This window comes from Oenanthe melanoleuca, chromosome 4, assembly GCF_029582105.1.
Source record: "Oenanthe melanoleuca isolate GR-GAL-2019-014 chromosome 4, OMel1.0, whole genome shotgun sequence".
NCBI classification, from domain to species: domain Eukaryota; kingdom Metazoa; phylum Chordata; class Aves; order Passeriformes; family Muscicapidae; genus Oenanthe; species Oenanthe melanoleuca.
This window is the reverse complement of record NC_079337.1, coordinates 35884036-35911712: the sequence shown is the minus strand read 5'-3', so window position 1 is coordinate 35911712 and position 27677 is coordinate 35884036. Positions and strand designations below refer to the sequence as shown.

Sequence of the window (27677 nt, the reverse complement as noted above, 5' to 3'; positions counted from 1 at the left end):
ATATAAAATGGAAATAAAGTTAAGTAGGAGAATGATGGGGAAGAAAAAAGAAAAAGAGTAATAATTTTTTTTTAAGGTCTTCTGAGACCACACAAATGGCAGCATACATTAGAGTATATATTAGGAGCAAAGTACAGTGCAGATAGGAACTGTCTGGGAGTAAGGTAAAAGAAGCACCAAAAGTTCTGGCTGGGAGGGACAGGAGGCTTTGCAGGGTGGTAAGGAACATAGTTGAAGCATGTGTTTCCAATTTACTTTTTTTTTCTTTCTTTTTTTTTTTTTTTTTTAAACAACAAAACCAAAACAAAAAACAACAATCCCACACCCCTCCTGCAGCAAACTACTTGTTCAATGTGAGATACAACTACAAATTGAATTTAAACTTCAAAACTAAATAACCATTTCATACTGCCATGATTTCCATATAGCAAGACATATTATTTGTGAAGAGGTATAAGGTGCAAGTGACTTTCTGAAATAAGAAAGTGCAAATTTATTTCACATATGCAGACTACATTAATCTTCCCAACACAGTATTTTTCTCCTGTCAGTTATTATTTCTTAAGAGTTTAAAAGTGCAGGTGAGAACAGAGAAATGAATTTTTTAGATTTTTTTAAAAATCCATCTGCTGTCCAAAGGAACAAAACACAACAGGGAGTCAACCTATTGTCAACTATTGACAACTATCAATAGTGTCAAGAAGTGTATTTTCAGGTGCACCAAAGGGAGTTATAGAACAGTTTTGAAAACAAAATTTCCCAGTGATTCCAGTGATTTGTATAATGCTTTGCAGAAAAGATACTCCCTATTCTAATTAGGTTAAAGCAGAATTCTTCAGTTATTAGACTCCTACACAAAGAAGGAAGGAAAAGAGCTAAATACATATGTTCCACTATTTCAGCACAAAATATAATCTGAATTCCTTTAAGTAGCTGCTTCTCATACAAAGCAAGACATTTTGTCATCTGCATAATACCATGTTAGAAATGTAGCGGAGATTTCCCTCTCCCCCTTCTAAGTATGAAATACTGGGAGCATTATTCAGAAGGGTAAGCTTCTGCAAGGTCTAAAGCATTGAATTCTGCTGGCTTCACAGATAATTAAGTTTTGTTTAAACCTTATAAGATGCCTTTCTATATAAAACTAATACTTTTATATGACAAATTCTGCAGTCAATGGTAATTCAAAGTACATTTAGACACACAGCAAAATATTCTTACCTGGAGCCCAAGAAATGCAATAAATAACCCCCTCATTACCAGGAGATGTATAAACCGCTGATAAAGTATTTATGTCCCAAACTTTTATTGTGCCATCAAATGAAGCTGTAGCAAGAAGATCAGGGTTATCAGGTTTGAATTTGCAATCAAAGATGGTCTCAACATGTCCCTTAAATGAAACAAATATTTAATCCATTTTTATTACATATGACTTTTTTCATAGTCCAACTCTAGATCAAACTCTAAAATACATTGTATTTAATTTACTTGTCAGATCAATTAAGAGTTCCAAAACCCCTTTATATTTAGGCCTATCAGACAAAATTTAACGGCATAAAATAACTTGAATTATAACATGCTCTTTCATAGATTATTATTAAAGCCATAAAAATTCTTTCCTGAAACCCACAAAGGGTACATTATGCCAGGAACTTGTTAGCATTTTCTGTTGGAACCATGCTGCTAAAAAATTGAATAAAAAAAATTAAACAAAAAAGCCCAAAACCAAACCCTTAATTTTTTAAAACAGGAATGGTTTTTCCCTTTTGGTAAAAAGTACCTGACTGAAAAAATAAAGCTCTGTATGTCAAGCATGTTCTACAAGTTGTCTAGTACACCACTGAATATTCTGTGTTTCTCGATACAGTCTACGCTCTATTGTGGTTTAAAATTCAATCCCTTAGAGATTTCATGTATCAATTGGTTGTATTCCAAGACATGCATTTGCAGAATTTAAGTTGGCAAATACATGAAACATAGATATTATGTAAGAATTTTTTTAAGCCTCAGTTGCTTTACAGGATCAAACCCAATAAAAAAAGAAAGAGAACCAAAAGCCTCTATTCACATGCATATGGGAAAATATACAGAGCTGAAAATCACTTGCTTGTTTGGGGTTTTTTCAGTGAAAAGGGAACTTGGAAAGAGGATAAAAGAAATATCTTCAAGAACATCAATAAGCAAAAGACTGGTGAAGAATAGGGTCTTCTCATATATGTTAAATCTATTTCTGATTTTCAGCTTCAAAGAAAATTTAATAATCCTTAAAAATGTTTTTGTAGTGTTAAACTGAGTGCTTTCACCATATAGCTCTCTGATTGGACACGTTATACTGAATTATAGAAAACCCACTACAGAAAATTTCTGAGAACGCCATCAAACTAAAATTTCAGTTAAAAAATAAATAAACAAAAAACAAATCCTTAAATCTTTATTTCTGGTTGAAAACAAACCACCAGAATATTTCCAACAGAAGTCAGAAATTTCCAATAAAAGATTACTTTAAACTTCAGAACTGTCATTTTGTTTCCTATAAATTTAGGCTCTTTTTAACAATAGAAACTGCTTTAAAGTACTGCAAAGACTTCATTCTCCAGTTTTTTTGCTGTTAGAAGAAAGTGTATAAGCCAAATAAGCTCTCTATTCAAAGACAAAGATGAACCATACCAAATCTCTAAGGAAATCCCACTTTTTGGCTCCCATGTCATAAAGCCCCACTCCACCATCCATGAAGCAACAGACGGTATGACCAGGAGGAAGAGAAAATTCTTGGTTTTGGCTTAAAGTTGGAGGAGGAAGAGCCTCACTTGTTGAAGATGTATGGTGATTTTTAGTAGGATACTGTGATGAACATGCTTAACAATATAAAGCAAAAGACAAAGAGAGATTATTTCTTATTTCAATACCAAGTAAAATTATAAAGTGTAAAATTCTTGTATTCTAATGAGATTTGAAACAAAATAAATGGAGAATTCCTGTATGAAACCTGGCCTACTAAAGAAGGACCTTATAAGGTACCAGATCCTTTATGCATTTGTCTAATCCACTAGAAGCACAAGGTACTTTAATTAAGAACTAAATAGCTGACCAATCCTACAGAGATTGATCTGGACATAACAGAACTCATAAATAAGATTTCTTGAAGTTGCAGCCATTACAATGAATAACAATCAAAATTACACTTACACTTTTTCTTTGGAGGAGAACTTAGCACATGCAAGCCTTGAAAACCAGTCTGCTTCAATTTAAAATTATCTATAGGTGTTGTACGTGAAACATTCCAAACACGTAATACACCAACCTGAGAATCTGAGGTTTAAAAAAACAAAACAAAACACAGAGGTATGTGTTTTGAGGACTGATTTGTACAAATATACAGCAGTGAATTAAACTTCAAGTCCTAAGAATAATTTTATAAGCAGGCACTGTCAACTCGATAACACAGAATAGTCAGGGTTGGAGGGACCTCTGGAGATTATCTAGTGTAACATCCATGGCATTCTATTTATCCACCATTCACCACCATGAACATACCTCTATTAATAACAACCATTATTAATATTAGCTATTAAAACACACAACAAATTCCATGGAAACTGCCTCATTATAAAATATTCTGCCAGTCTTAGCTTCCTAATTTATTAGTTCAACCTGAACAATAATGTCTATGGCATAGAAAAGAGGCATGAAATAGATCTTTTTCTCCTTTTAATTGTTTAAATCTTCAAAGTGACATCAATTAGTACAATGCATTTTTATTCCTCTTCCAAAAGGAATTAATATATTTTTTGCTAAAGAGTGCATGAGGAAAATATTATTTGGCATTAAAAAATTGTAGAAAGTCACATATTTATGTAGCTAAAAATTTTTAAACATAAAAACTTCTCAGCATAGTTTTATTATTTTCCAGTTTTGTGTTATGGTCTTTTTCTGTACAATTCATGTATGCTTCTACTTGTAAAAATATTATGAAACAGAAAAATCAAACTTGGAATATCTATTTTGAAGACTCAGTTCTGTATTTGTTATCTTTGTATAAATCAGGAAACAAAAGCCTTACCTCCAGTTATAAACATTCCAGGTGCACTAGAAACCCAGGCTAAACATTGAACAGATGCTGCTGCACTGGGAAAACTGAAAGTTGTGATACAGGACAGAGATTCAGAATCAACAAGTCGAATACCATTATGTAAATTAGCAACAAGAAGGTAATCAGTTGACAAAGGGTCCCACTCCAGAGCTGTAACTGGATCTTCTTCGTCTGTTCCTTCAAGAGACTCTGGTCTTAAGACATGTTTCTGATTTTTAGAACCTTTAAAGTGCACAAGAAAACAGGTTCTTTTAAAATTAAATCAAATATATCCTTTCAATAGTATAAGATTGGCAAACATAATTTTTTGCTCTCTCCCCAAAATTTTCACTAGCCTGCTCTATTGTCTGCACCAGTGAAAGTAATGGAGCTATCTTTGCAATATTTGATTTAGAGTATTTCTTTTTCTATCAGATTCGACTTTAAGTTTAATACAGCAGAAAACAGAAACAGCTCTCAGGCTTATAAACATAATTTTATAGGAAAGGAAAGTATGTTAAATCATATACATTTTTCTAAGAATTTCTGTGAGTAAAGGTCTGCAGCACAGCATAAAAAACAAGACATTTTAGTGTCAGTAAATTTGCACACCACAGCAAATATAGGCAAAAAAAGGCAGTTTAAACCAGAAAACCACTGTGGCAGTAAAAGGCTTTTTCTGAACAACTGCCTTTAGACTTTTTTCTTCTTTAAAACTATGTGTGCAGCTATGAAGCATTTATAGGTTCTATAGCCAAAACAGATCATTATGTATCTAGTCTGACACCTACAAAAAAGATGGTGTTTCACTTGATGATCCATATTATAAAAACCCACATTTTTAAAAATATCATATTTATCTCCCACTTTTTATTTTTACAGAGAGATTAATCTTAGTTTTATCAGACAGTATACAGTCCAAATGAAATAGATCTGTAATTTTGAAGTTGTGATCTTATAAAAAAATAATAAAAATACTGCTATTCTAGAAATAAGGAAATGTCACCTTCCATTACTCAGCTTCAATCTGATTTTCAATTTTGGTACTGTTTCATACATATTACATCTAGGGCAACTTTACAAAACCAGTTACCACAAATGGGAGAAATAATTTAAGACTGCATGAAAATTAACAGCACAAACCAATTTCTTGATTCCATTTTTTACTCTTCTGAAGCATTGGGGAATAACAGCAGAAGTATGGTAATTGCTTTAATTTGCAAAAAACTTGAGAACTCCCACTTTTTTAACAATGTCATCTGTTTATATTACAGCTCACCTTTTTTGTTTTACAGACAACAAAGCGGAATTTTTCACTTAGCTATACTAGAGCTAAAAAGCAAAAAGTCCTCGAGTGACTGAAGCCACCCATATTCAAACACTTCAGCCCCAAGAAAGCACAACCACCTGGTGGGAGAGTATAAGACAGTATGTATCTAAGAGCCATTCAGTTTTAACTGTGTTTCAAAAAAAGAGTCTAAAAGCAAACCTCATGAAAACCCTAACTGCTAAATTTGTTTTCCATTAAAAGAAGACATGAACAGTATGAATCATGCAACTGAGTCACAGATCATTTAAGTAAGCTGTGCTTGTTTTGAGAACAAATGAAAGAGAAAACATTTAGCTCTATATGACTGCCTTGAATCTCCCTAAAAACTGGGTATTAATCTTATATTCTTGCATATATTTTCTTCACACTAAATGTTCTGATGCAATAATGTATAGTCTAGAGTTAATAAAAAAGAAAATATATCCAGAGAAAATATATCCAGAGAAAACTAAATAGATAACAACAGTGAAAAAAAGGTGTAGTCTGCTACTTATGCAGAAATATTTTGACTTGCTTTCTAATTTTATTTCTCTGTTGGAAATGAAGAATCTTGATTATGCTGAAAATAGGAAACAACTTGTTTATTTTTTATTTTAAAATTATTTAAATAAATATATGTAGTATTACAATAATTAAAAAAACTATCCTAAATACAGAGAAAAGCAACATTCTTGTGATAATCTAATCTAAATTTTGAGTTGGTGCAAATAGTTTTATCCCCAACAGTAATGGATAATTTTCCTTAAACAATCTTTTTACAGCAACTTAAATTGTGATACATACAAAAACTGCTGCTGCCCAGATTTTTTTAGCCTGTATTATATTTTCATTTGCAGAACACAATTTTGATATTTTAAATATTTTTCTTATTATTTCTGTTTTCATATTCAAACCATTCTAGCAAGACTTCATAAAAAGTGTCAGTCTGATAAATACTTAGATGTTATCATATTAAAATGTATTTCCTTTTCCCAATGCCAGTGCTAATTCAGTCAGCACTACAGAAGCAAGAGAATGTATTCTTTGTGACATCCTGTGTGACAGCTTAGTAGAGTGAACTGAAAGAAAAGAAATTTTGCATGGCTATTGGAGAATATAATGTGCTAAATGAACATATTATTTAAAGAACAGTTTTTCTCACGAAGTTGAAAATCAATTTTTATTCAAGGAAGAAGAAGCAGTTAGCAGACAACTAGACTATTTATAAAGTATGCACAAATGTGTGTGGTGGATTTCAGGAGATAAATATTTTCCTGTCTATCCTTTGACAGAACAGAACCACAAAGATAATATTAAGTGTGACATGAGGTTCTACCTATAAAATTGTAGAGGATTCTAAAACAAGAAACAGAGATCTCCAGAAGCAATGCAAAAGTAGGAAAGTAAACAAAAGATTAGTCTTTCCATTCAGAAGAAGAAGAAACTTGCAGGGAAATATAAATCAGTAGAAGATTATGGCTGTTATCATTCTCAATAAGTAAGTGTTTACTGCAGTTGTCAAAAATTTGCAGTCCTATCTTGGTCACAAAAGGGAGGAGACATAAAGAAAATGCTCTGAATGCTTTATCAAAGAAAACATATTTTTGTGATATGAAAGGAATAGGAATATGAATCAAGAAAAGAATTTATGTATGTAGCTACATTATAGAATCTAACTAAAAAGTGCAGAACTACAAGCATAAGGAGAAACAAGTTATACATATATAAATCTAAATATTTTGCCGTATGAGGTTTTTACCTGGTTGAAAAATAGATAGGCTTCCATCAGTATGTCCAAATACCACCTTTCCTTTTTTCTTTGGATGCCATCTAAACAGATTGATATCTGACAAGAAACTATGTGCTTCTCTGTGCACAGTTACCCCGCTGTCAGGTCCTGAGATTGTCCAAATGTACAGTGGACCTCTGTGGGACACAAATGCAACTGCATCAACTGCATTCCAGCACCAGCCAAGGGATGCAGGAATTCCTGAAACATACAGGTAAACCTTGTAAGAACCAGCATACAAAATTCAGTGTAGTCTTACTTGACCCAGTATCAGCAATTGTCTTGAAAAACAATAGAAATCATTGTTCTACATAAAAATTGCTAGACTGAAATTTAGAGAACTGTGTGAACATCTTACAGTGTAAAAGTGAACTACAGACTTCCATAAGCAAGGAGCAAAATTATTTCCCAAATTACTTTTATGCTACTTTGATGGGCCATATTTCATACTTATACTTCATCAATGCCAAAGGCAATCAAACATTTGAAAGAGGATAAGTCTGATCCTGCAAACAATACTTTCATTCATTCAGAATTTCATTCACTACTATGTTTTACTGTAAGCTCTTTGCTATTAAGACATTAAAATGATAAGAATTTCCAAATGTCTATTTAGCAAAATACAATGAAATCTAGAGATAAATCTAACAGAAGCAGATATTTGTGACAAAATCTGAAAGCTAGCTCTATAATAAAAGGGAACTTTTGATAGCTTTCTTCTGGGTACATGACAGTTTTAATTCAGTTGTTTAATACCTAACTTAGGCAGCCTCATTTAAGAATTTTGATCTTAACGTCTCAAACCTTCATCATCCTCATAACTTAATAATGTGGGTCTGAAAGAATAAATGAAAGTAAGACATATTCCTCAAGCTGAAAACTTAAAACTGTATTTAGATTCTTTTATACAGCAGTGTAAGAGGGATGAAAAGAGAAACCAATAGAAGGATTAAACATATTATCTTAAATTAGTTTCTAAAAATATTAAAATAATAACAACAACACTTCTTTCATGTGTAGCAGTCTTGGTTTGAAACCCAAGACAGTAGTCATTGGCTGAAGTAGATTTTTAAACAAGCAATGTATTGAAAATACTTACTGAAAAAAGTACTTATTGAAAAATAAGCACCAGCATGTATATTCATGCATGAACTAACACAATATTTCTTTTAAAAATCACTGTAGAGTTTTCTTTTGTATGATATGCAAGATGTAAAAGATTTACAGAGGTATCCCTAAATGCTCTGGAGAGAACAGAGTAGGGAATCCCAAAACAGCTTATTAGATCCTGAGACTCTGGCTGTTCTTGGGCTGCTTTCATTTTCCAAGAATGAAAATGTAGGAGTCAAGGACACCTGATGAGATTGACTATAAGAACAGAAATACAGGTACTGGTTTTGACTAAATGGCATAAATCAGAACTGGGCAGGGAAATGTAACTGTAACAGAGATGCTTGACCCCCTAGATTTGTAATACAATCTCCAGCAGTTTCAAGGCCTGAGGCAAGATTCAGGTAGACAAGCATCAAGGTATTTAAACAAAAGCTGTTGTTGAAATTCATTGATGATTTGTACTTGAGTCTGTTAAGGCTACCCTTTTTTTGCTGTCACTTAGCTAAAGTAATTGGGAAATCTATTATTTAAAAATTCAAATTTTTATCCTTTTATACAGTGATGAAAATAATGTTGATTTTGGGTTTTTTTTCCTCCTCTGTTGAATAAGAAATCATTAGCAAAGTTAATTCTTGAAGCAGTCAACTTCTTTAGAGAAAAAGAATGTCTTTCTTTACCAAATACAACATGGTTGACAGCAATTTACTCAAACACATTATCATTATTCTCCAAAATGAACTGCAAAAAATATGACAAGAGTATTGTGTTAGGCAACTTGTTAAAACTCCAGCCTACCAACTACAGAATTTACATACATCAAGTATTTCCCATACCCATGGATCAAGCTGTATGAATAAAATAGATCTCCATGTCTAAAATACCTTTTGTATTTTCCAGCTTGGCCACAACTTTCTGTTCACTCACATTCCAAATGATCACTAAACTATCTGCACTGGCACTTGCAAACACATCAGGGTTGTGGGGACACCAAGATATGGCTGTGATTGTCTTCTTGTGCTCAGACATAATCGCATGGAGCTTGAATTCATTGTATCGGTGATCCAGCTAAACAAATAGTAAAATTCATTTTAGAAATACGTTTTTTGTAAACTTACTTTAAATATATCTGGGTTGGAGAATACTTCATATAACAGTATTAGACTTATGGAATAATTTATTGTGCATTTAACTATTGCGAGTACCTGACATCTCAATAAATTAAATTCTCATACATTTGACTTGGAATGAAAGGTTGCCTGACATCCAGCTATCCAAAAAAAAAGTTGTATGTCTAGCTTCCTATCACTTATAAATTATTATATTGCATTTAGAAGTGTACTCAAACCTAAAATGCTTTATTTATAGGCATGGTAACAATCATTTAGTAATCTCCAAGGGGGTAAACAGGACAATATAAAAATGAGTTTGAAATCCTTCTCATTTTTTAAATTATTTAGGGCAGTTAAAAATACATGTTTAAAATAAAATTTACCAAACATGACACAGTAAATTTTGTTCATTTTAATCCTACTACCAGTATAACTCTTAAAATTAAAGTAAGTACATCCTTTATTTACCGACATATTTCCCCATCTGAAAATTCTATGTCACAGCATGTCTAATTTTTAGTTAGGTGTTGATGTACAGCAACTAGAAACTTCAGAAGAACACAGTGCTGAGGAGTTCAGGCTCCAAATTAAATAAAGATGGGCCACTGAATCCACAACTCTGAACCATTTTAATCCACTGTGCAAAAAGACTATTTTTTATTACAGCTTCAAATGGAATTGTGGAATTCCTCCATCTCTCCCTCAGAACCCAGACTTCTATCACTGAATTTCACTCATCTCAAATGTTTATTGCACTGTAAGCTGTCTTCTAAAAACATCCTTGGCACAAACAACTTCAGGGATATCTTGAATGGAATATTGAGCTTTACATAGATATCTTCTCAGCAGCAACCATACTTGCAAAAGCATTGCAGAAACATTTGTTGAAAGGCTTCAAAGTGAGATCAACAACAATGTAAAAGTATAACTAAACTGATAAACAAGAATAATCTTACCTGATAAATATAAACAGCAAGTGTAGCACAGTAGGCAAATCTGTCCCCACTAGCGGCACATATATCCTTGTTCCATGGCTGACATCCAGCAGCTAAAAGACCCACTTGTTTCACATGTGACATTTTTGCCTTTAAAACAGAAATTCATTAGACTCAAAGGTGAGAAAAATACTAAAGAACAGAATAATACATTTTTCTTCCCATAAATAATTTATACATGTCTACTTAAAAAAATATAACTTGCCTGAGGTACAAATGAATGTATCTGAAGAAAGAAAAAGTAGATGTTCAGACGCTACAGCGCCACACAAGAAAGAGTGCCTAATACAATTCACTACAATCCATTTGGAAGAAAAGGGGGGGGAGTGGGGGGTGCCCATAAAACCTTGACTAGTTCTTGATTTGTACTAGCTGGAAGAGTTCATCATGTCCATTTGCTTCTGCAGTCTGGTTCAATACTTTCTTTCTAATAGTTTACTGCCTTCTCTGCTCTCCCATTCATCTCCCGCTGACAGCCAGACAAAATAAATCACATACTAATAGTTTTAAGTAAAATCAACATGTAGAAAGGTCTTCAAACCACTTGCACAGAACAACTTTTTGTCATGTTATCCTCCTTATTATCATCCTTTCTGGAGAAGCTTTCTAACTTTTCTTAATAATTACTGTTTAACTAAAAAAAGTTGAAGTGAGCTTTTAAAAATCAAAAGCAAGTCTTAGGGTAACATGACTGTACAGCAACCTATGCTTTTCATATTCAAAACTAGTCTCACAGTACCAGCTGTGCTCAGAAAAAACTGACTTCAACATAAAAATGCAAGAAATGCTTTGCTGGGCCAGACCAATTATTTACCTAGCCCCCCTTTCATTCAGGATCATTGTCAACATGTTACCTAGTAACAGAATATCTCAGGGTCACATTTATGCTGTTGATACATTAATGGACTGAGGGACATTAGGTGGAAAAGTATTACATGGAGTATGGAGGATGACATCTTTAGGTCAAAGACCTAAGACTATAAAACTGAAAGAGAAGGAGAGCTATGTTAAATTTACTAAGTGTTAGGTACCATTTCAAGCTCCACAAAGGAAAAGGAATTAGCAAGAAATGAGACTTCAAAGGCAATCAAGTATTTTAAGGGATCAACTATTGATAAAGTACAAGGCTTAGTTATGCAATGCATTGCTATGTAATAGCTTAGCACAGATGTGTTGCTGTAGATCACTTTTTATCTAATTGATGTCAAATATATAGAGGGGAAATATTTTTCTGGACGACAGTAGTATTAAGGCACATACTGAACAAACTTTATACAGGTGTTGAAGTAGTGATCTACAGTACCCAAAGGAACCTATTGATCACTATTGACTAAAAGCTCGTCGCCTAAATATTATCAAAGTTTTATTTTAATGCATTTATACAAGGGATAAAAATAAAGTTGAATTATTAATTTTTTTTTTAATTTTTCTGCTCTGCTTGGCAAGTAAACAGTAATGAATAAATATAGGTAGCAAATTCCATGACATCATGTTTCTCTCACTTTGGAAAGAAAGCGAAAGAAAAAAATTGAGAGTGACTTATTTTGGGGGCTTTTTTAGCAGAAGATCAGGATCGGTTGAATTTTTGAGAGGGATCATCTCAAAGATATCACTGACCCTAGGTTAAGTGCTTAACATTCTGAGTGAGTACTAAACGACTGAAGGAAATTAAACACTCACAGGTAACCTTTGAAAATTTTGGTAAAAGAGACTGCAGCAGCAGAACAGAAATATACAGAAAAACAAATTATGAGATCCAGCTTTGTTGCAGACTGTGCTTTGGCTATTAGACTTCCAATCTGTCTGTCAATAATATTCATTCTTCCGACTTCTGCACCAAATTAGAGATTCCAGGGAGAACATTTCTATAAATTTTATCATCATGCAGCTCCTTGTTCTTGTGATATCTCTAAATGATATGAGAGAAATTTATCTAATTGTTTAAAGAATCAACATCATCACGTGGCAAAAATAGCCTCCAAATTCCCAATTTTGCCATTTACTGTTCTTTATTGCTCAGTAATATTACAAATTTCAGAGGTCCCTTTTGTGCAAAAAAAGTATAAATCACATATGCAGAGAAATATTTGGATCTGGGTTATTCAGAACTTCTTCTAATTTCCATGAAAAAATAATTGGCACCATTAAAAATCACTTTTTCTGAAATTAAAAGTCCCTCAGCTGATTAGATAACTATTTTATGAAAGCACAGAATACCTGGAGCTGGAAATTTTGGGTTCTGTTCTTGGTTCCAGGGAAAACAATGGTTAAAACTCTAGGTGTGTCAGCAAACTGATAAAGAACGTTAAAAAAAAAAAAAAAAACAAGCCATGTGAAACTGGAGAGAATTAGCTGTAAAATATTAGATTATCATAAGTTTAGTTTTCAGGTTTACCACCTGAAAGCTATCAATGGAAGACTGACAAAAAAGTTGATAACTATACAGAACCTAAGACTACACAACTGTTCACTTCATAATAATAACAAAATGTTCTTACATTGTACAGATACTCTTTTTTACGTTTTCATATAGGAGCTAAAAATTCCTGATTTGCTGAAATTTTAATTTGTAAGAAAATATGAATTAAGTCTTGTTTAATTTGCAGTTTGATTACAGGTAAAATTAATCATAAAGCTAAGATCTCTTACAGATGCTAAAACAGAATTCCACAGATTTTTCTTTCAGAGTAACCACAGATTTGTCTTGTAGGATTCTGTAGTCATTTCTATAAAAATGCTAATAGATGAAGTTTTTCAATTTTAGATGAAAAATGTTGCTTTGTAATATATCAATTTTTCACTGAGTTAAGAATTCATGCTTAGTAAGTATTCTCAAACTTTGACTAGATTTTCTCTATTTAAGTATATGTAAAAAAGTTACATATATAAAATATTGAGTTTGATTACAGAAAAGTATTTGTATTTTATTTACTAATATTTATTGTTTTAAACTTGTTATTATTTTCTGCTCTTTGTAATGATATACTATTTTACAAGAGGAAGAATTTGCCTTGAAATTCAGTATGACAATATCCAGAAGAAATGACAGTTTTGTGGAATACTGACTTGCTCTCATAGGTATCATGTCTTAAAGCAGTTTCCTGCACATCTTTTCAAACATTATAGATTTCTGTTAAGCATATTTAACATAGTAAGCAGAGTATAAAATAGATGTATTCATCAGAACAGCCTGAGTAAAATGACAAAAATGTAGAAATGCAGCATAACTGAAAATATGTAAGATATCAATCATGGTGCATTTTTATACAATGGAGATTTTTTTATACTTTGTAAAAAAGCATTTTATTTTGAAATAAGGGATGTACAAGTAACTATATTTGACTCTTAAGTATATAATGAAAAAAACCCCTGTGCATGTAAAAAACGTATACCACATTGGGAAAGCTAGCAGTGTGTGCTCACAGTTTCCAAGGAGATGAAGGAAAGAGGGAGGACAGCAAAACCCTTTCATTTCAATTGGCAGAAGCAGTAACATTCCAGGTCTTTCCTTGTTGCTTAATATAGAAAAGAACCCAAACAACCAACCACATTAAACTGAAATTTGGTATATCATAAATATAATTTTAAAATAACAACTGAATTGACTAGATATATACCATGGCTTTATATAAATAACTCAAAGATAAATGCCTAATAATCCCTACCTTAGCATAGGTATCATTTTTTGCAAAGCACTTTAGAATGTCCATGTTCATTCCAATACCTTGCTGGTCCCAAAAATGGAAAGTATTGTTCTGATTGTAGAATGAAATCACTTTACTTGACAGATAGGAGGAGCTAAACCTTGATGTTCACAGAATAATGCAGTTACTACAGGATGCAGGAGAAAAGACTGAGTGTTGTGTCACACCACACACAAAACTGCAGTGTCAGTAGCCTGGCAACTGCAGCTCTTTAACAGGCACCATTTTAATTTTAATCTAACTCCTTTTTGTCTGCTTCAGCTGCTCTGTGTATTTCACTGCTTGCTGTATTTCCCAATTGCACTACAATAACATTTGTAGAATAACATAGCTCTTTAAACCCATCACTTAACATGTTCATTATCAATACAGTGCTTGCATGTTATCAGTATCCAGAAATGTCTAAGCATCAAGAACAAGCAACAACATGTGCTTTAATTGTGGTCCATGTGGTGTATGACCTATCCAAATGAGTCCATATGCAATATGGCATGCATACAAAAGTGGATATACAGTAGCCTTATGTGAATCAATATGCTTGTGTGTATACAGAGTGTAGTTTCTTAACAACTACAAGCAGTAAAGTGCTAGTTCCCTCTGCTTCTGTTCATTCTATTGTGATTATCTTCCCATCAGGTTTGTATCCTTTCTGATGTGGAAATCTTGCTGTCACTCCTGTATGTTTGACATATAAAACTGTTATATCATCCAGACTATTGCCCCAAGGTACCAATATTTTTGTCAGCAAATCAATGCTAACATAATAATTAAAACCTTTAGTGATATAAAGACATTATATCACATTATATCTCCTTAAAGATATTGGGTATATTTACCCATCTTTGGGGGAAAATCAAATTCATTGGAGATGAAAATGTCCCCTGTGAACCATAGGGTTTCAAATTCATTACCCTATCCAGTGGGACCAGTTAGAAGCACCAGATAATGGACAATCATTTTGTCTTGCTAAAAACATGAAAATCTTCATACTTATGTAGAAATCTTGGCATGTTTGCAAGACAGAGCAGAAAATTACTTCTGACTGACAATGTCAGCCTTAATAGTACTGAGACTCATGTAAAACCACAAACACAAATAGCACTGGTTGTTCTTCCTGTGGGGCTGGGGAACACCAAGCATATTATAGCTATGTTAAGAAATTAGATGCTCATTAATTTGTCTTGACCCGTGAAACAAGGGTTATTGGAAATACTCTGGTGTATATGCAGCTTAAAAGTCAATAAACAACTTACAATATGAAAACTTTGACAAAACAAACAAAAGTTCTTCCTACTTTGGAGTACTGCAAAATGCTAACAAATTTTCAGTCTTGACGTGGTGATACGATTACTCTGTGTCTTTTTCCTAATTACTTAAGATCAGACAAAGTATCGCATCATGGATGGAGAAGGATACAAGAGGCTCTTTCAGTCTCAGTTTATTTCAGGGCGATGGTGTGGCCGCAAAGAGACCGAGTCTCTCCCCGCACCAGGTATTCAGGAGAGGGGAATGGGAGTGGCTTTTGGCTAGCTGCCAATGGGATGAGGACACAGAGGGACTAGGATCAGCATACCGACCCCCCGGTGGGTACAAGGACACAGGGGAAGGTCACAGGACCGGAAAGGAAGACATGAACTGGGGTTTGCAGGAAGGAGGTTACAGGATCCTGATATAATTTCCTATACCTCAAATACTGAATTACAACAACGTGGTGTACTAAACTGCAGTTACTAGTGAAGGTCTCTGAATAGTCTGAGACAATATATACCACTCAAGAAACTGCTTCTGGGCAAAAGATAAAGTCTGACTATAATAGTAGTAAGAATGTAAATAATCATGTAGGCTTACACATGTACTTTTCTACAAAAGTGAAGCCCTTCATACTTTCCAGGAGAATTTTATCAAGGTAGTCTACTGCTTTACCACAAAGCAGTATAGATAGTTTGCAAAAACTGGAAAAGTTTGTATACAATTCATGGCACAAAGACCATGTATAGCTCCCAGATAATGAGAAGGCTAATCATAGTCAGGGTAAGGGTGCCTGGGACAAGGCTTTGAATTTCAACAAGATTCCTTGAAAATACCAGAAGCTTTGGCTAGAGTCTTGCAACCAGAAGTTGCAGATGACATTTCCTAACCTATGACAACCTAGAAAGTGTTCAAAATGTGCCTTCACATATCCAGACACTGACCAGGAAAAGAATACTCTGATTTAAAAGATTATTTGAAATGAACAAGTGTTCTACTGGTGTTCACAGCCATTTTAAATCTCCACAATAACTTGGACCCAAATCACTACCAGAATTGATTTAACCACAGGATCTCTGGCTTCAAAAGGGAAGAAAATTTGAAACTTGAAATCACAGCCCGAGACTATTTTACAGAAACAAACACTAGAAATAAAACCCAAATATATTAATCCAAGACATATACCCTGCCCAGAAAATATAAAGCAATAACATCAAAAAATCGTAACATAGTAAGTCTTACAAAGTAGTGGTTTTGACTGTCTTGACTACACTATTTGTACATTTAACTAGAATTGTGCAACTTTAACAGGATAATCTAAAGAGCCATACTATGTTTGAAATCAAGCATAGAGAAATGCTGACATTTCCAATTATACATCAGCAGCAATGTTGGACTACACATCTATTCAATATGAAACCATCTAGCAGTGATAACAAAGCCATTATCTATGGAGTATTGCTTAATCATAGTTTGCAGATAATGTGTGTAATACAGAGAGATATGAATACAACCATGTATGATCACAGTATGAAGCATCTAGCAGTCTGCAAAAGATTCTGTGCTCATCTTCCAATCCAGAGCTACAACAATCACCAGAAGATTGCTTTTCTGCTTGCAAATTGCCAAGACTATTCTGATTTCAGATAAAGTTACCTCTTGACACATCTCATATCTAAATCCCTGATGACAGCTATTAAAAGGCAATTCTACATCTGAAACATCCATATCATGAGTGACATGTAAAATGAGAACAGTGGAACAGTATTAATACCTGCCAGATTTTTATGCTTAGGAGCATATAGCTGGCATTATCAAGTAATACACAATAATACAATTAAAGCAGCTGCTTTCAGTAGCATCTCCAGCATTCTAATTCATTAGCTGACCATACACTGTGAAAACAAGAAAAAGAAATCCCAGAAGTATAAGGTACCATAAAAGAGCTTAATACAGTAAAAGAAATGTGACTTGTATTCATTTCCCACCATAATTCTATGAAAGCAGCTGTAGACATGCAGCTAATAAATGCTAAAAAAAAATCCAAGTTCTCCTGCAAATGTTGCTATAGTAACAACTCCTCCTCAGAAAAATGTTAATAAAAACATAAAGCTTTCCAACTTAGAAATTACCCTAGGTGAATTTAGTATCTCCCAAATTTTTTTGCCCTATTACTAATTATAACTATTTTATTTTTCTCCATGCATGGTATATTAATTTCTTCTAATTAAATAAAATGAAATGTTTGCTTTCCATCTCATTGCATATGAAAAAATTACTACTTGTTAAATTATGCACCCTAAAAAATGCAAGTAGGTGGTTGTCACACTTCCAGTACCTTTTATCCAGCTAGTAACATTAATTTTCCAAAAGCTCATTTTGAATAAGCTTTATTTATGATTCAAAACCTCACTAAAACTACTAAAAATTTCTTCCTAGAAATTATAGAAATACTACTTTTGATACTATCAATATAATAATAAAGAGCGGCTTAAAGAAGAAAAATATAAAAGCAGTAAAAGAGAAAATATTACTTTAAGCAATTCTTACTCTGTGTTGTCCTTCATACCAATCCTCTTCATCAAACCAGTGGGAAATATAAGTCATCCAAGCCATGAAAGAAGGCACAGTTGAAATGAAAAATACAGAACCTAAACACATATAAGTACGATAAGTCCTGTGCTAAAATTTACTCAACACTACAACTACTCAAGATCAGACCTGAAGCTCAAGATCAGAGCAAGCTACTCAAAGATCAGATCTGAAGTCCGTGGTATGATTTGAGATTATTGTTTTAAATTCATAAATATGTAATCTGAAATGCTTTTAATAGCAATTTAAATGTTCCTATTGGATTTTCTAATGGAAAATAGAAATCAATACTAAAACAATTAACAGATTATATATTCCAGCATTTAAAATTAAAGCAGATTAATGCTTCAAGATTGATTTGCTATGCTTCTGAGCTCTGAAAATGAGGTGCTGTTTGAGTAATCCTTATCTGTCTTCTAAAAAATCACTTTCCTTTTTTAAAAATGTACAGTCTACAAAATGTAGTTCAATGCACAGAAGCTTGTACCAAAATGTAAAATATCCTCAGAATCATGGGGAATGATTTGTTTTGGTTATGTAGGGAGTGGTTTCAATTGACACAGTAGGAGGGGCCAAAATTATCGCAAACACCGAGCATCAGTTTAACATTTTTTTAAGAGGGAAAAAAAAAAATAATCTGCAACTCCATTGTTCACAGCTAGCAGAGCCTAAAGGGCTCGGCTGCAGCCACCAGCACTGGCTGAAAAATGTGGAAAGCCTAATTTAACTAATTCATCGGAATGGATCTGCTTCTTTTCCCCAGAAGAGTTTCATGTATCTGGCAGCATTTATTCCTTCCGCAGGTATTGTCCTTTTCTGCATTTATTCCTTCCACAGGTATTATCCTTTGCTGGCATGCTTCCAACTGTCACATTAGATTTTGCAGTGCATTATGCCAATGAAAATGAAACGTAAAAAGGAATAGAAGCTGTACTACCACATTTCAGTACTGCAGCAGTATATCCCATCAGCTGTGCTGCTTGGGAGACATTATCAAATAAATCTTCCTGACTGCATGGTTACAGCAGCTATCAAATCCTCAATAGAGACTGTGCAGACCTAAAAAAAACCTAGTTTCTTTGGAAACCTAGGATCCAGACAACTGCTGCCTTTCTATGACTTGTAAAGCTGTTCCCCACCATTTGTAATATAAAAAATGTGAAAACTAAACAGGAAAGTCCATTGTTTAATCAAGAAAAAAACAAAGCAAAGTAGGAAAAGAACAGCTGGAAGTACTAGATACTAACTGGTCAACATTACTTACCATTTCCCCAGAGCAATTCTGCATCATTACCTGTCCTATCCCAGAATGTGTAGTTTCCATTAAGGGTACTATATAGGCAGGTGACATTCTCCAGGGACATAAAAAAAGCAGCAATATTTTTGGTTCCCAACCTCTTAGACAGAAATTCTGACATCCAAGGAGGGGGAAAAAAAACCCACACATTCATACAAATCACACATGCAAAACCATAAATATTTAAATCAAGACACTCAGTAAAAGGAAGTAGCATTCCAAGGTTACCAGACTTTTTTTGTTAGTTATACAGTCCTCCATGCAAATGGATACAAACACAAGAATATGCAGAAGAAATTCCCACAATACTGCTGAAATTTTTCAAATTATTTGCCCTTTGAGTTTTCAGCTCAAACATTAGCTATGCAAAGTGCACAGAATTGCATAGTCTCATAAACTGTATGAGAAACGTAGGACTAATTCAGTCACCTCAAATCACAGGGCTGAAGAAATCCCCGACCATAACCATGGTCTATGAGAGAACAATAAAAACATTACTGATGTGCCACTTCTGTTAACAAATATTTTACAAATTGTTAAAACATAAATACATTATTACTGCTTGTTACACATGAAAATCATGGTTTCAAGTAAATTAATTCTTAAAGAGGAAAGTCTTTGCTTTCAGGGTGTTCCGTCTTTTTATAAAGGCACATAGTAACACTGAGAATCTTGATGAAAGAATTACAAGTAGTTTAATAGTAACAAAGTTGTTTCTCTTTTATGCCTGTAGCTGCCCACCATCTATGTAAGCTTGTTTCTCTTTTATGCCCGTGTATCGGTTTGCAGGCCAGGTTTTTGGTAGCAGGACGGAGGGGGCACAGAGGTGGCTTCTATGAGAAGCTGCTGGAAGCTTCCATCATGCATGCCAGAGCCAATCTCTGATGGCTCTGGGGATGGACACGCCGCTGGCCAAAGCTGGGCCAATGACAGAGGTCGGTAATGCTCTGTGATAACATATTTAAGAAGGAAATCAAAAGAAAGCACGCACAGCGTTTTCCAGTCAGGGAAGAGAAGGAGGTGAGAAAGTGTGAGGGAAACAACATGGAGACACCAAGGTCAGTGCAGAAGGAGGGGCAGAACCTGCCCCAGGCACTGCAGCTGAGATTCCCTGCAGGCCATGGTGAGACCATGGTGAGGCAGCTGTGCCCCTGCAGCCATGGGGATCCATGGGGGATGCAGAGATCCACCCACAGCCCATGGCAGACATGCCCACACCTGAGCAGGTGATGCCTGGAGGAGGCTCTGATCCAGTGGAAGACCTGGTGAAGAGAGGCCCCCTGCTTCCAGGCTGGAGCAGTGCGCCTGTGGACACTGCTGAAGGCCTAGGCACATTTTAGTTAGGCCTTTTTCTCAAGTTCTAAGTAGTTTTCTCAGGCCATGAAACTTTCTCAGCCTCAGCTAGGATTTTTCCTAAGCTAGAGACTTTTCCTTTACTGTAAACATAAGAGAAAGAATTATAACAGAGATAAACACCTGCAAGGTCCATGGGAAAGCCAGGGACAAGAGGTGTCTCTTTCTCTGACCAATGAACTGTCTGTATTTTGTTTTGCACGAGCTGCCTTATTTAAGGCAATGGCTTCTTTCAATAAATTGCTCTTTCTTGCTTTCCTGCACCAAGCAAGAGAGTGTCCTGCACCAAGCAAGAGAGTGTCTTGTTGCTGTATTTTCTCGCCGCTCCGTAATCTTTCTCCACGGCAGCACCTGCCCTTGGAGGACTGCACTCCGTGGAAGAGTGACCCACACTGCAGCAGTTTTGGGAGGACTCCTACTCGTGAGAGTGGACCCACACTGGAAATGTTCGTGGAGAACTGTCTCCCATGGAAGGGACCCCATGGTGCAGCAGGGGTAGGACTCCTCTCCCTCCTCTCCCTGTGCAGAGGAAGAAAACTTTGGGTGACACACTGACCAAACCCCCATGCTCTGTCTCCCTGCACTGTCAGGGGGAGGGAGGAAGGAGAAAAGGTGGGGGGAAAAAAGTGTTTTTAAGAGATTATTTTACTTCTCATCATCCCCCTCTGATTTTGTTTGTTATAAATTTACTTTGTTTTGTTAAGTTGAGCCTCTCTTGCCCTTGGAGTTTCTTTTTTTTTTTTCCTCCCTGACTGGTAAATACCTTCAACTCAAAAGTACGGATGCAATGAAAATCTTCTCAGGGTAGCAGATGGGAACTTAAACTATTTAAAAAATCTGTTACAATTACCTGTAAATAAGGTAAAAATTTTGGCATTTATGCATGAAAAATAAAGACAAGATTGCAAATGCATCATGAGGCAATGATGTGGTTCTGCCTATCTCATTATTCATCTCTCATGTGCTGGGAAAACTATTTTACTATAATGTGCTGGTTTTGGCTGGGGTAGAGTTAATTTTCTTCCCAGTGGCTGGTATGGGAATGTGTTTTGGGTCTGTGCTGAACATAACTGACAACACAGAGATTATGATTAATATAAATTACACAGAGCCAAGGCATTTTCTGGGGGTTCATGTGAGGCTGTAAGGAAATTCAAGCTCAGACAGCTGACCCCAAGTGACCAAAGGGATATGCCAGGGCATACTACATCATGCTAAGCACAAGCACATAAAGTGAGGGGAAGAATAATGGAGGAGGGAGGGGAGACATTTGGAGTGATGGTGTTTGTCTTCCCAAGTAACCACTGCTGGGGTCCTGCTCTCCTGGAGATGGCTGAGCACCTACCTGCCCATGGAAAGCAGTGAAAAAATTCCTTGTTTTGCTTTGCTTGTGTGCGTGGTTTTTGATTTCCCTATTAAACTGCCTTTTACCCCAACACACAAGTTCTCTTGCTTTTCCCTGCAGATTCTCTCCCCAGTCCTGCTGGAGGGGGAGTGAGAGAGTAGCTGAGTGGGTAAGTGAGGTTTAGGTGTTGGTTGGGGTTAAACCATGACATAAAGATATAATAAAATGTGCGTGTAGGATGAATAAAACAATGTGTAGTGAATATTATAATAAAAATATGAAAAACTTCAAAGTGTTCCATCCCTTAAATTGTTGTAATTAATATTAATATTAAATGTTCTATAAGTAATATAGTATGCTCTTAAAATAAAGTCCAGTTGGTACCTCCAGTTAAGTGTTCTTTGATCTCAATTTAAGGATAACAAAATGTACTATAATAGATCAGACCAAAAGAGACATCTTCAAGGCATATACAGTCTTACAATATATCACCCAATAAATTTATTTACAATATTCTAGAAGGAATAAAAAAAGACAAAACATCCTATTCATTTGATGCAGAAACAATTGTTTAATTCTAGAGCTGACACAAGAAAACAGCAAGAAACTGTGTCAGGGCATGTTCAGGTTAGACATTATAAAAACGTTCTTCAACAAGAGAGTGGTCAGTCACTGGGACAGATTCCTCCTGAAGTTCTCATGACACCAAATCAGATTTTACTGAGCATCTAGACAACACTCTTAGTCACGTGGTTTAGTGAGGAGCAGGGCATTGGACTCAATGCTTACAGACCCCTTCAAACTTGAGATATACTATGATTTTATGATCAGACTTGTGCTACAGACAATTCACAATCCTCCCTTTGGAACTAGGTAATCTCATTTTGGCTCATTTCATATTGACTAGGCATAAATACAAAAAACCTAAAAGAGAAGGAAAAAGTGGAAGAGATGTTGAAAATTATGATGCTTTAGCATATGAACATCACAATGTGTCGTTAAAGTTCAGCACTACAATAATCAAGAATTACAAGAAACCAATAAAACCAACCCCACCACCTTAAAAAACAGTGGTTATTTTCTCTTCATATTTTATATGAAAGTTGATCTTCTGGACATTGCAGAGCAGATATCTGCTTATTATGAGAGCAAGTTACTACCTAGCTCTTTACAAAAGACATGACCCTAAGAATCTGGAGGAATATGCTGGAACGTATAGTGGCCTCAATCTCTACACACTAAAAAAACCTAAAAATAACATACATGTATAATTTACCCAGAAAACAACGGATAAAATATTACATCTGAAAATAATGTCCTGTATTGCATTGGAATGAACAAACTGATGCTACTTTCCCATGTTATCTGGCAATATCAGAAGTCAGCAATGCACTTCAGTTATGAATAAAGATTTTCAGAAATGGATGAGAGGTAAGAAACCTCAATTTTGATCTTCCACTTTTATCGCCAAGTTTGTGGTTAATTAATAATTTGTTAATATACAGCAACAAATCATCCGTGCACTTTTTTCCTCAAATAAATCTTTAACCACTGTTTCTGTTTCTGCTTAACTACTATATACAGAAATATTTAGACATTTGTCTATATAACTTTTATAAAAAAGTCATGTTTGATACATTCTTGCTATAAATCAGTAGCATTATATATGTTTCAAAATTAAGAATTATTTTCAGTTAATTCAATTTTTACCTCAGAATTTTTTATTTTTGCTGTACTCATTTTTGTGAGAAAACTTCCTGCCAATCCATGTAGACATAATTTCATAATATGCCCCATCATAACTCCAAAAATTATCTGCCTTAGCTACTGAATTACTAAAGATTAACATGCTGTGGCTTAGTATTGAAGACAAAACTCCTTACAGGAATGTCTTCATAACAAAAAAGCACAACAAATAACCCAAGAACAAAATATTAAAAAATTTCCTTAAATTACAAAAGTATAGGAATTCATTACTTTTATAATTCATATGTCATTATGCAAATTCATTAAACCAGTATCTATAGTAAAGGAGTTAGTTAAATCCTCAGGTTTTATTTATTAGCTAGGACTTATAAGAATCTTTACACTGAGAACAGAAAGCATGTAATGGTGCCAAATATCCTAAAATAAATCCTGAAATACAATGCTTAGAGTATAAGAGTGGCTGTGCAAGAACCAATCATATGATAATGACACAGCAAACCTATATCTCAGAGATCTCACGTCACATGAGGTCAGACAAGAATTAGACTTACCTAGACTTCCCCAACTCCTATCAAGGCACTAATGGCACAAACACAGCAGGACTCTAAACAGTTGCTCTTTCTTTATTTTTCCCTTATTTGCCCTTTCCCAACAAGCTGTATGATTTATCAGGACAAGATGACATATAGAACAATCAGGCCACCTTACAGTGATTAGAATAAGCTGTTAGTAACAGATGTACAACACTATCATCACCAGCAGATCTACACTGGGCTGAGACTTTCACACAACCTTCTCACAAGCTACTTTTAAGACTGAGCTTTATCAGTTTATAGAGGAGATTAAGCTTTAGCTACCAACAATAGCAGCAGATTGGACTTGATCATGTATCTTCTTAAAGATGCTCCATAACTGGAATTTAAAAGTAAATTTAATGAAGTTTTATAGTTTTTCCCAAGAAAATGAAATTATCATCTCTTCAGAAAAAAGTTATAAGTTTGTATATACTTACAGTACCACTTTTACTATGGCTTAGCAGATGTCATTCTAATTCTGTGAAGAATACATATAAGAAATGGCAAAGTTAAATATCACCAATTGTATCATTGGTCATAAAAGACAAAAAGGGCACAGAGTATATTTACAGGGAAAAAACACAATCTTATTTTTAAAATTATGTCTGTATTGAAATACTTGTCTCAATTTCCTAATCACATTAAAGAGTCCCAGTTATGATTTAACCTGGCAGGTAGCTAACTCCACACAGCCACTGGATGATTTTATGGTCTGTAAACAAACAATTCATATGCCAAGGAACATAGTGTATGTATTTTTTTGTAACATGATCTCAAGATTTTATCTATGTTTAGCTAAGTCATTCCATTCTAACATATTCTTCAGATACATATTAGATGTTAACAAATTTAGATTATAATAGTGCAAACCCCTGTCTGGAATTATAATGCACACATTATAAAGTAAATATTTTAATTATATAAACTTTTTATACTATAGTTGGCTGATTTGGATGTTAAGATAAATAATAATTACGATAAAGTATATTTCTAAGGCAGATATAAAAAGTAACATAATCACTCGCTTATGTACTAAAACTTATCTATGAAGAAAAAAAGTCAGCATCTGTAGCCCAAAAAAGACCACAAAGAAAATAAACTGAAAGTAGGAAAATAATTTAATGAAAAACCCAAATTCCTTCTAGCTGTGAAACTAGAGGTAGTATTTAAAATCAACTGCATTTGTTAGTGTACTTGCTGAGATAAGAAAGGTTGAACAGTCAAAGTGGGGATGACATCAACTCATCAATTTTCCAGTTTTGAGCTAGTACTTAAAGTTGGACGTGGGTAATAAGAACTTGATCTTATTAGAAAAACAGGTCAACATCTGAAAAGTTTGTCTCCAATATAATGTTCTAAAGCATGAGATTTCCTGCCCTAGAAATTTTTACAGAGCAGTCAGTTTAACAGGTTTGTTCAGACACTTCAGAGCCACTTGTGCCCAAATACCCATAAAGGCAAAAGAAACCTCAAAAAACAAACATCACAAGAAACCGCCAAATAAGAAACTCTTTAACTGTAAAAAGATTGCCTTTGATCTCTGGGAAAGCAGAATGGGATACAGCTACATACCTGTTCACAGCCAGTAGTTAGGTATAAAAGATGAGCTTAGATTAGAAACAAATGATTAGTGCTCTCCCAAATGAAGAGCTCTTCCCAACTCTAATCTCACGCTTGACAGCGGAAGTCTCAACCTTCCTTTCCTGAAATCTAAACTAATGTATAAAACTGATCTCCTGGATCTGACATGTCCTCTATCACAGGTATTTTCACACAATAGGTAACAACTGGAAAAGATAGTTAGGAGAAGGATAATAGTGGCATTAATTAGTTCCCTTAGACCTTGATTAATATATGTGGGGTAAAAAAAAAATAAATATCAACAACTCTAACATAAAACTTCCAAATTATTCTTTAGCTAGACTGAAAAAGAGAACACAGAAATTTAAAATCAAAGAATTAGGTTTCAGGCTGTCAACAAACTAGGCCATTTATGTCTCATTAAGCAAGAGGCTACAGAGCATGTTATTTAATGGTACAAGTAATTGTCAACAATTACACCTAAGACAGAAACAAACTAAATATTAAAACATATAACTCAAATGGATGAGATAAATGCTGTGTATTCTCCCCCTCTCCCCCCTTGCCAAAAATGCAAATAGAGGTGGTGGATTTTAAGAGACCATAAAATTGATTACATACTATACAACTACAGTATATCAAGCAGAATGGAATCAATCAAAAGGAAAGAGGGAAAAAAAAAACAGCTTATAAACTGAATCTAATATTGGATGTAATAAACCATGGGAAAAGTATGAGCCACCAACAGGATGAAGCCAGAAGAAATATACAACATATTAGATAAGATATTGTCAACACAGAAGGAGGCCTAACACCATTATACCAGTCATTAATGCATTATGCTTGGTTAGCACATTCAAGGGAGATGGATTTAAATATTTAAATACAGGGGTTTAAAAAAATAATGACTCAAGGAGACATTTACCAGAGATATAGAAATGTTATATGAATCAAGATACCATACATGCTAAGCAGCTGGGTTCAGATTGGTCATATTGGTTAGAAGGTAAGTAAAAGTTCCTGAACCTGAGGCAAATTTATAGTCTGCAGTAGCATTAAGAAAAAAAACAAAACTTCACTAAGCAGAGGAAAGGCAGTATTAACCTCATCAATACAAGATCTATATTGATCTTTCCAAGGGAAAAAAAAAAAAAAGATTATATCAATCCTTTTCCACTGCAACAACTGCTTCTGAAAGCCTCTACCATCAATAAATAGGAAATTAGATACTGGACAACAACAACAAAAAAGATTCACCACCGATGAAAATCTTAAAAATCACTATTTATCAACTTGTTTACTTACACACAGTTTCCCATGTACAATTAAACAAAGTAATCCAAGTGAAAAAATGTAAGAAGAATTAGCAGAGACAACAGTGCAGTCAAAGTCATCAGTATAAATTAAAACGCCAACAAAAGAAAGAACTGGAAGAGGCAAGTTCTTAGACTTGACAGTGCCTCAAGAACTAATAAAGGGTATTGTCAACAACTAAAAAAAACTCAGCAAAGTTCTGCAGGCCTTTACTGACAACCAAATAAATCCCACACATACCAGAAAAACCAAATTCTCCAACCAGTACTAGAACAGGATAAGGAATAAATGACCCTAATGAATACAGCCAAGGTGTGCTTATAGGATGCAAGTTGAGAAAAGATTACCCCAAAAGCTTCTGCCTTTCTTGAGTGCCCATAGCACAGCTCAGCTGCTGCCATCAATAATGGCTAGCCTGAGTGATAGGATGTCACTGAATTGCCCATACCCTACAGGGGAATTCACAGTTCTTTTAGCCACTTTCTGAAATTCTAATGTTATATTGATATCTATTTCTCCTCTTGTTCTGCCTATATTTTGTTTTACAAAACAATAATGTCAGTTACACGACTGCCAG

General features: G+C 34.5%; 1 protein-coding gene across 1 annotated transcript in view; it reads right to left on the bottom strand.

Annotated features, from left to right (window-relative positions):
• WDR17 (WD repeat domain 17) overlaps window positions 1-18374 on the bottom strand; it is a 49202-nt gene extending 30828 nt beyond the window's left edge. Inside the window, exons 1-8 of the mRNA XM_056491000.1 lie at window positions 17887-18374; window positions 10346-10474; window positions 9162-9345; window positions 7138-7368; window positions 4061-4312; window positions 3187-3309; window positions 2668-2855; window positions 1222-1390 (exon numbers count right to left, since the gene is read on the bottom strand). Of these exons, the coding sequence (XP_056346975.1) occupies window positions 1222-1390; window positions 2668-2855; window positions 3187-3309; window positions 4061-4312; window positions 7138-7368; window positions 9162-9345; window positions 10346-10474; window positions 17887-17997 (1387 nt within the window). The 5' untranslated portion in view covers window positions 17998-18374. The remainder of the gene's footprint in view (window positions 1-1221; window positions 1391-2667; window positions 2856-3186; window positions 3310-4060; window positions 4313-7137; window positions 7369-9161; window positions 9346-10345; window positions 10475-17886) is intronic.
• Between the last annotated feature and the right edge of the window lie 9303 nt (window positions 18375-27677).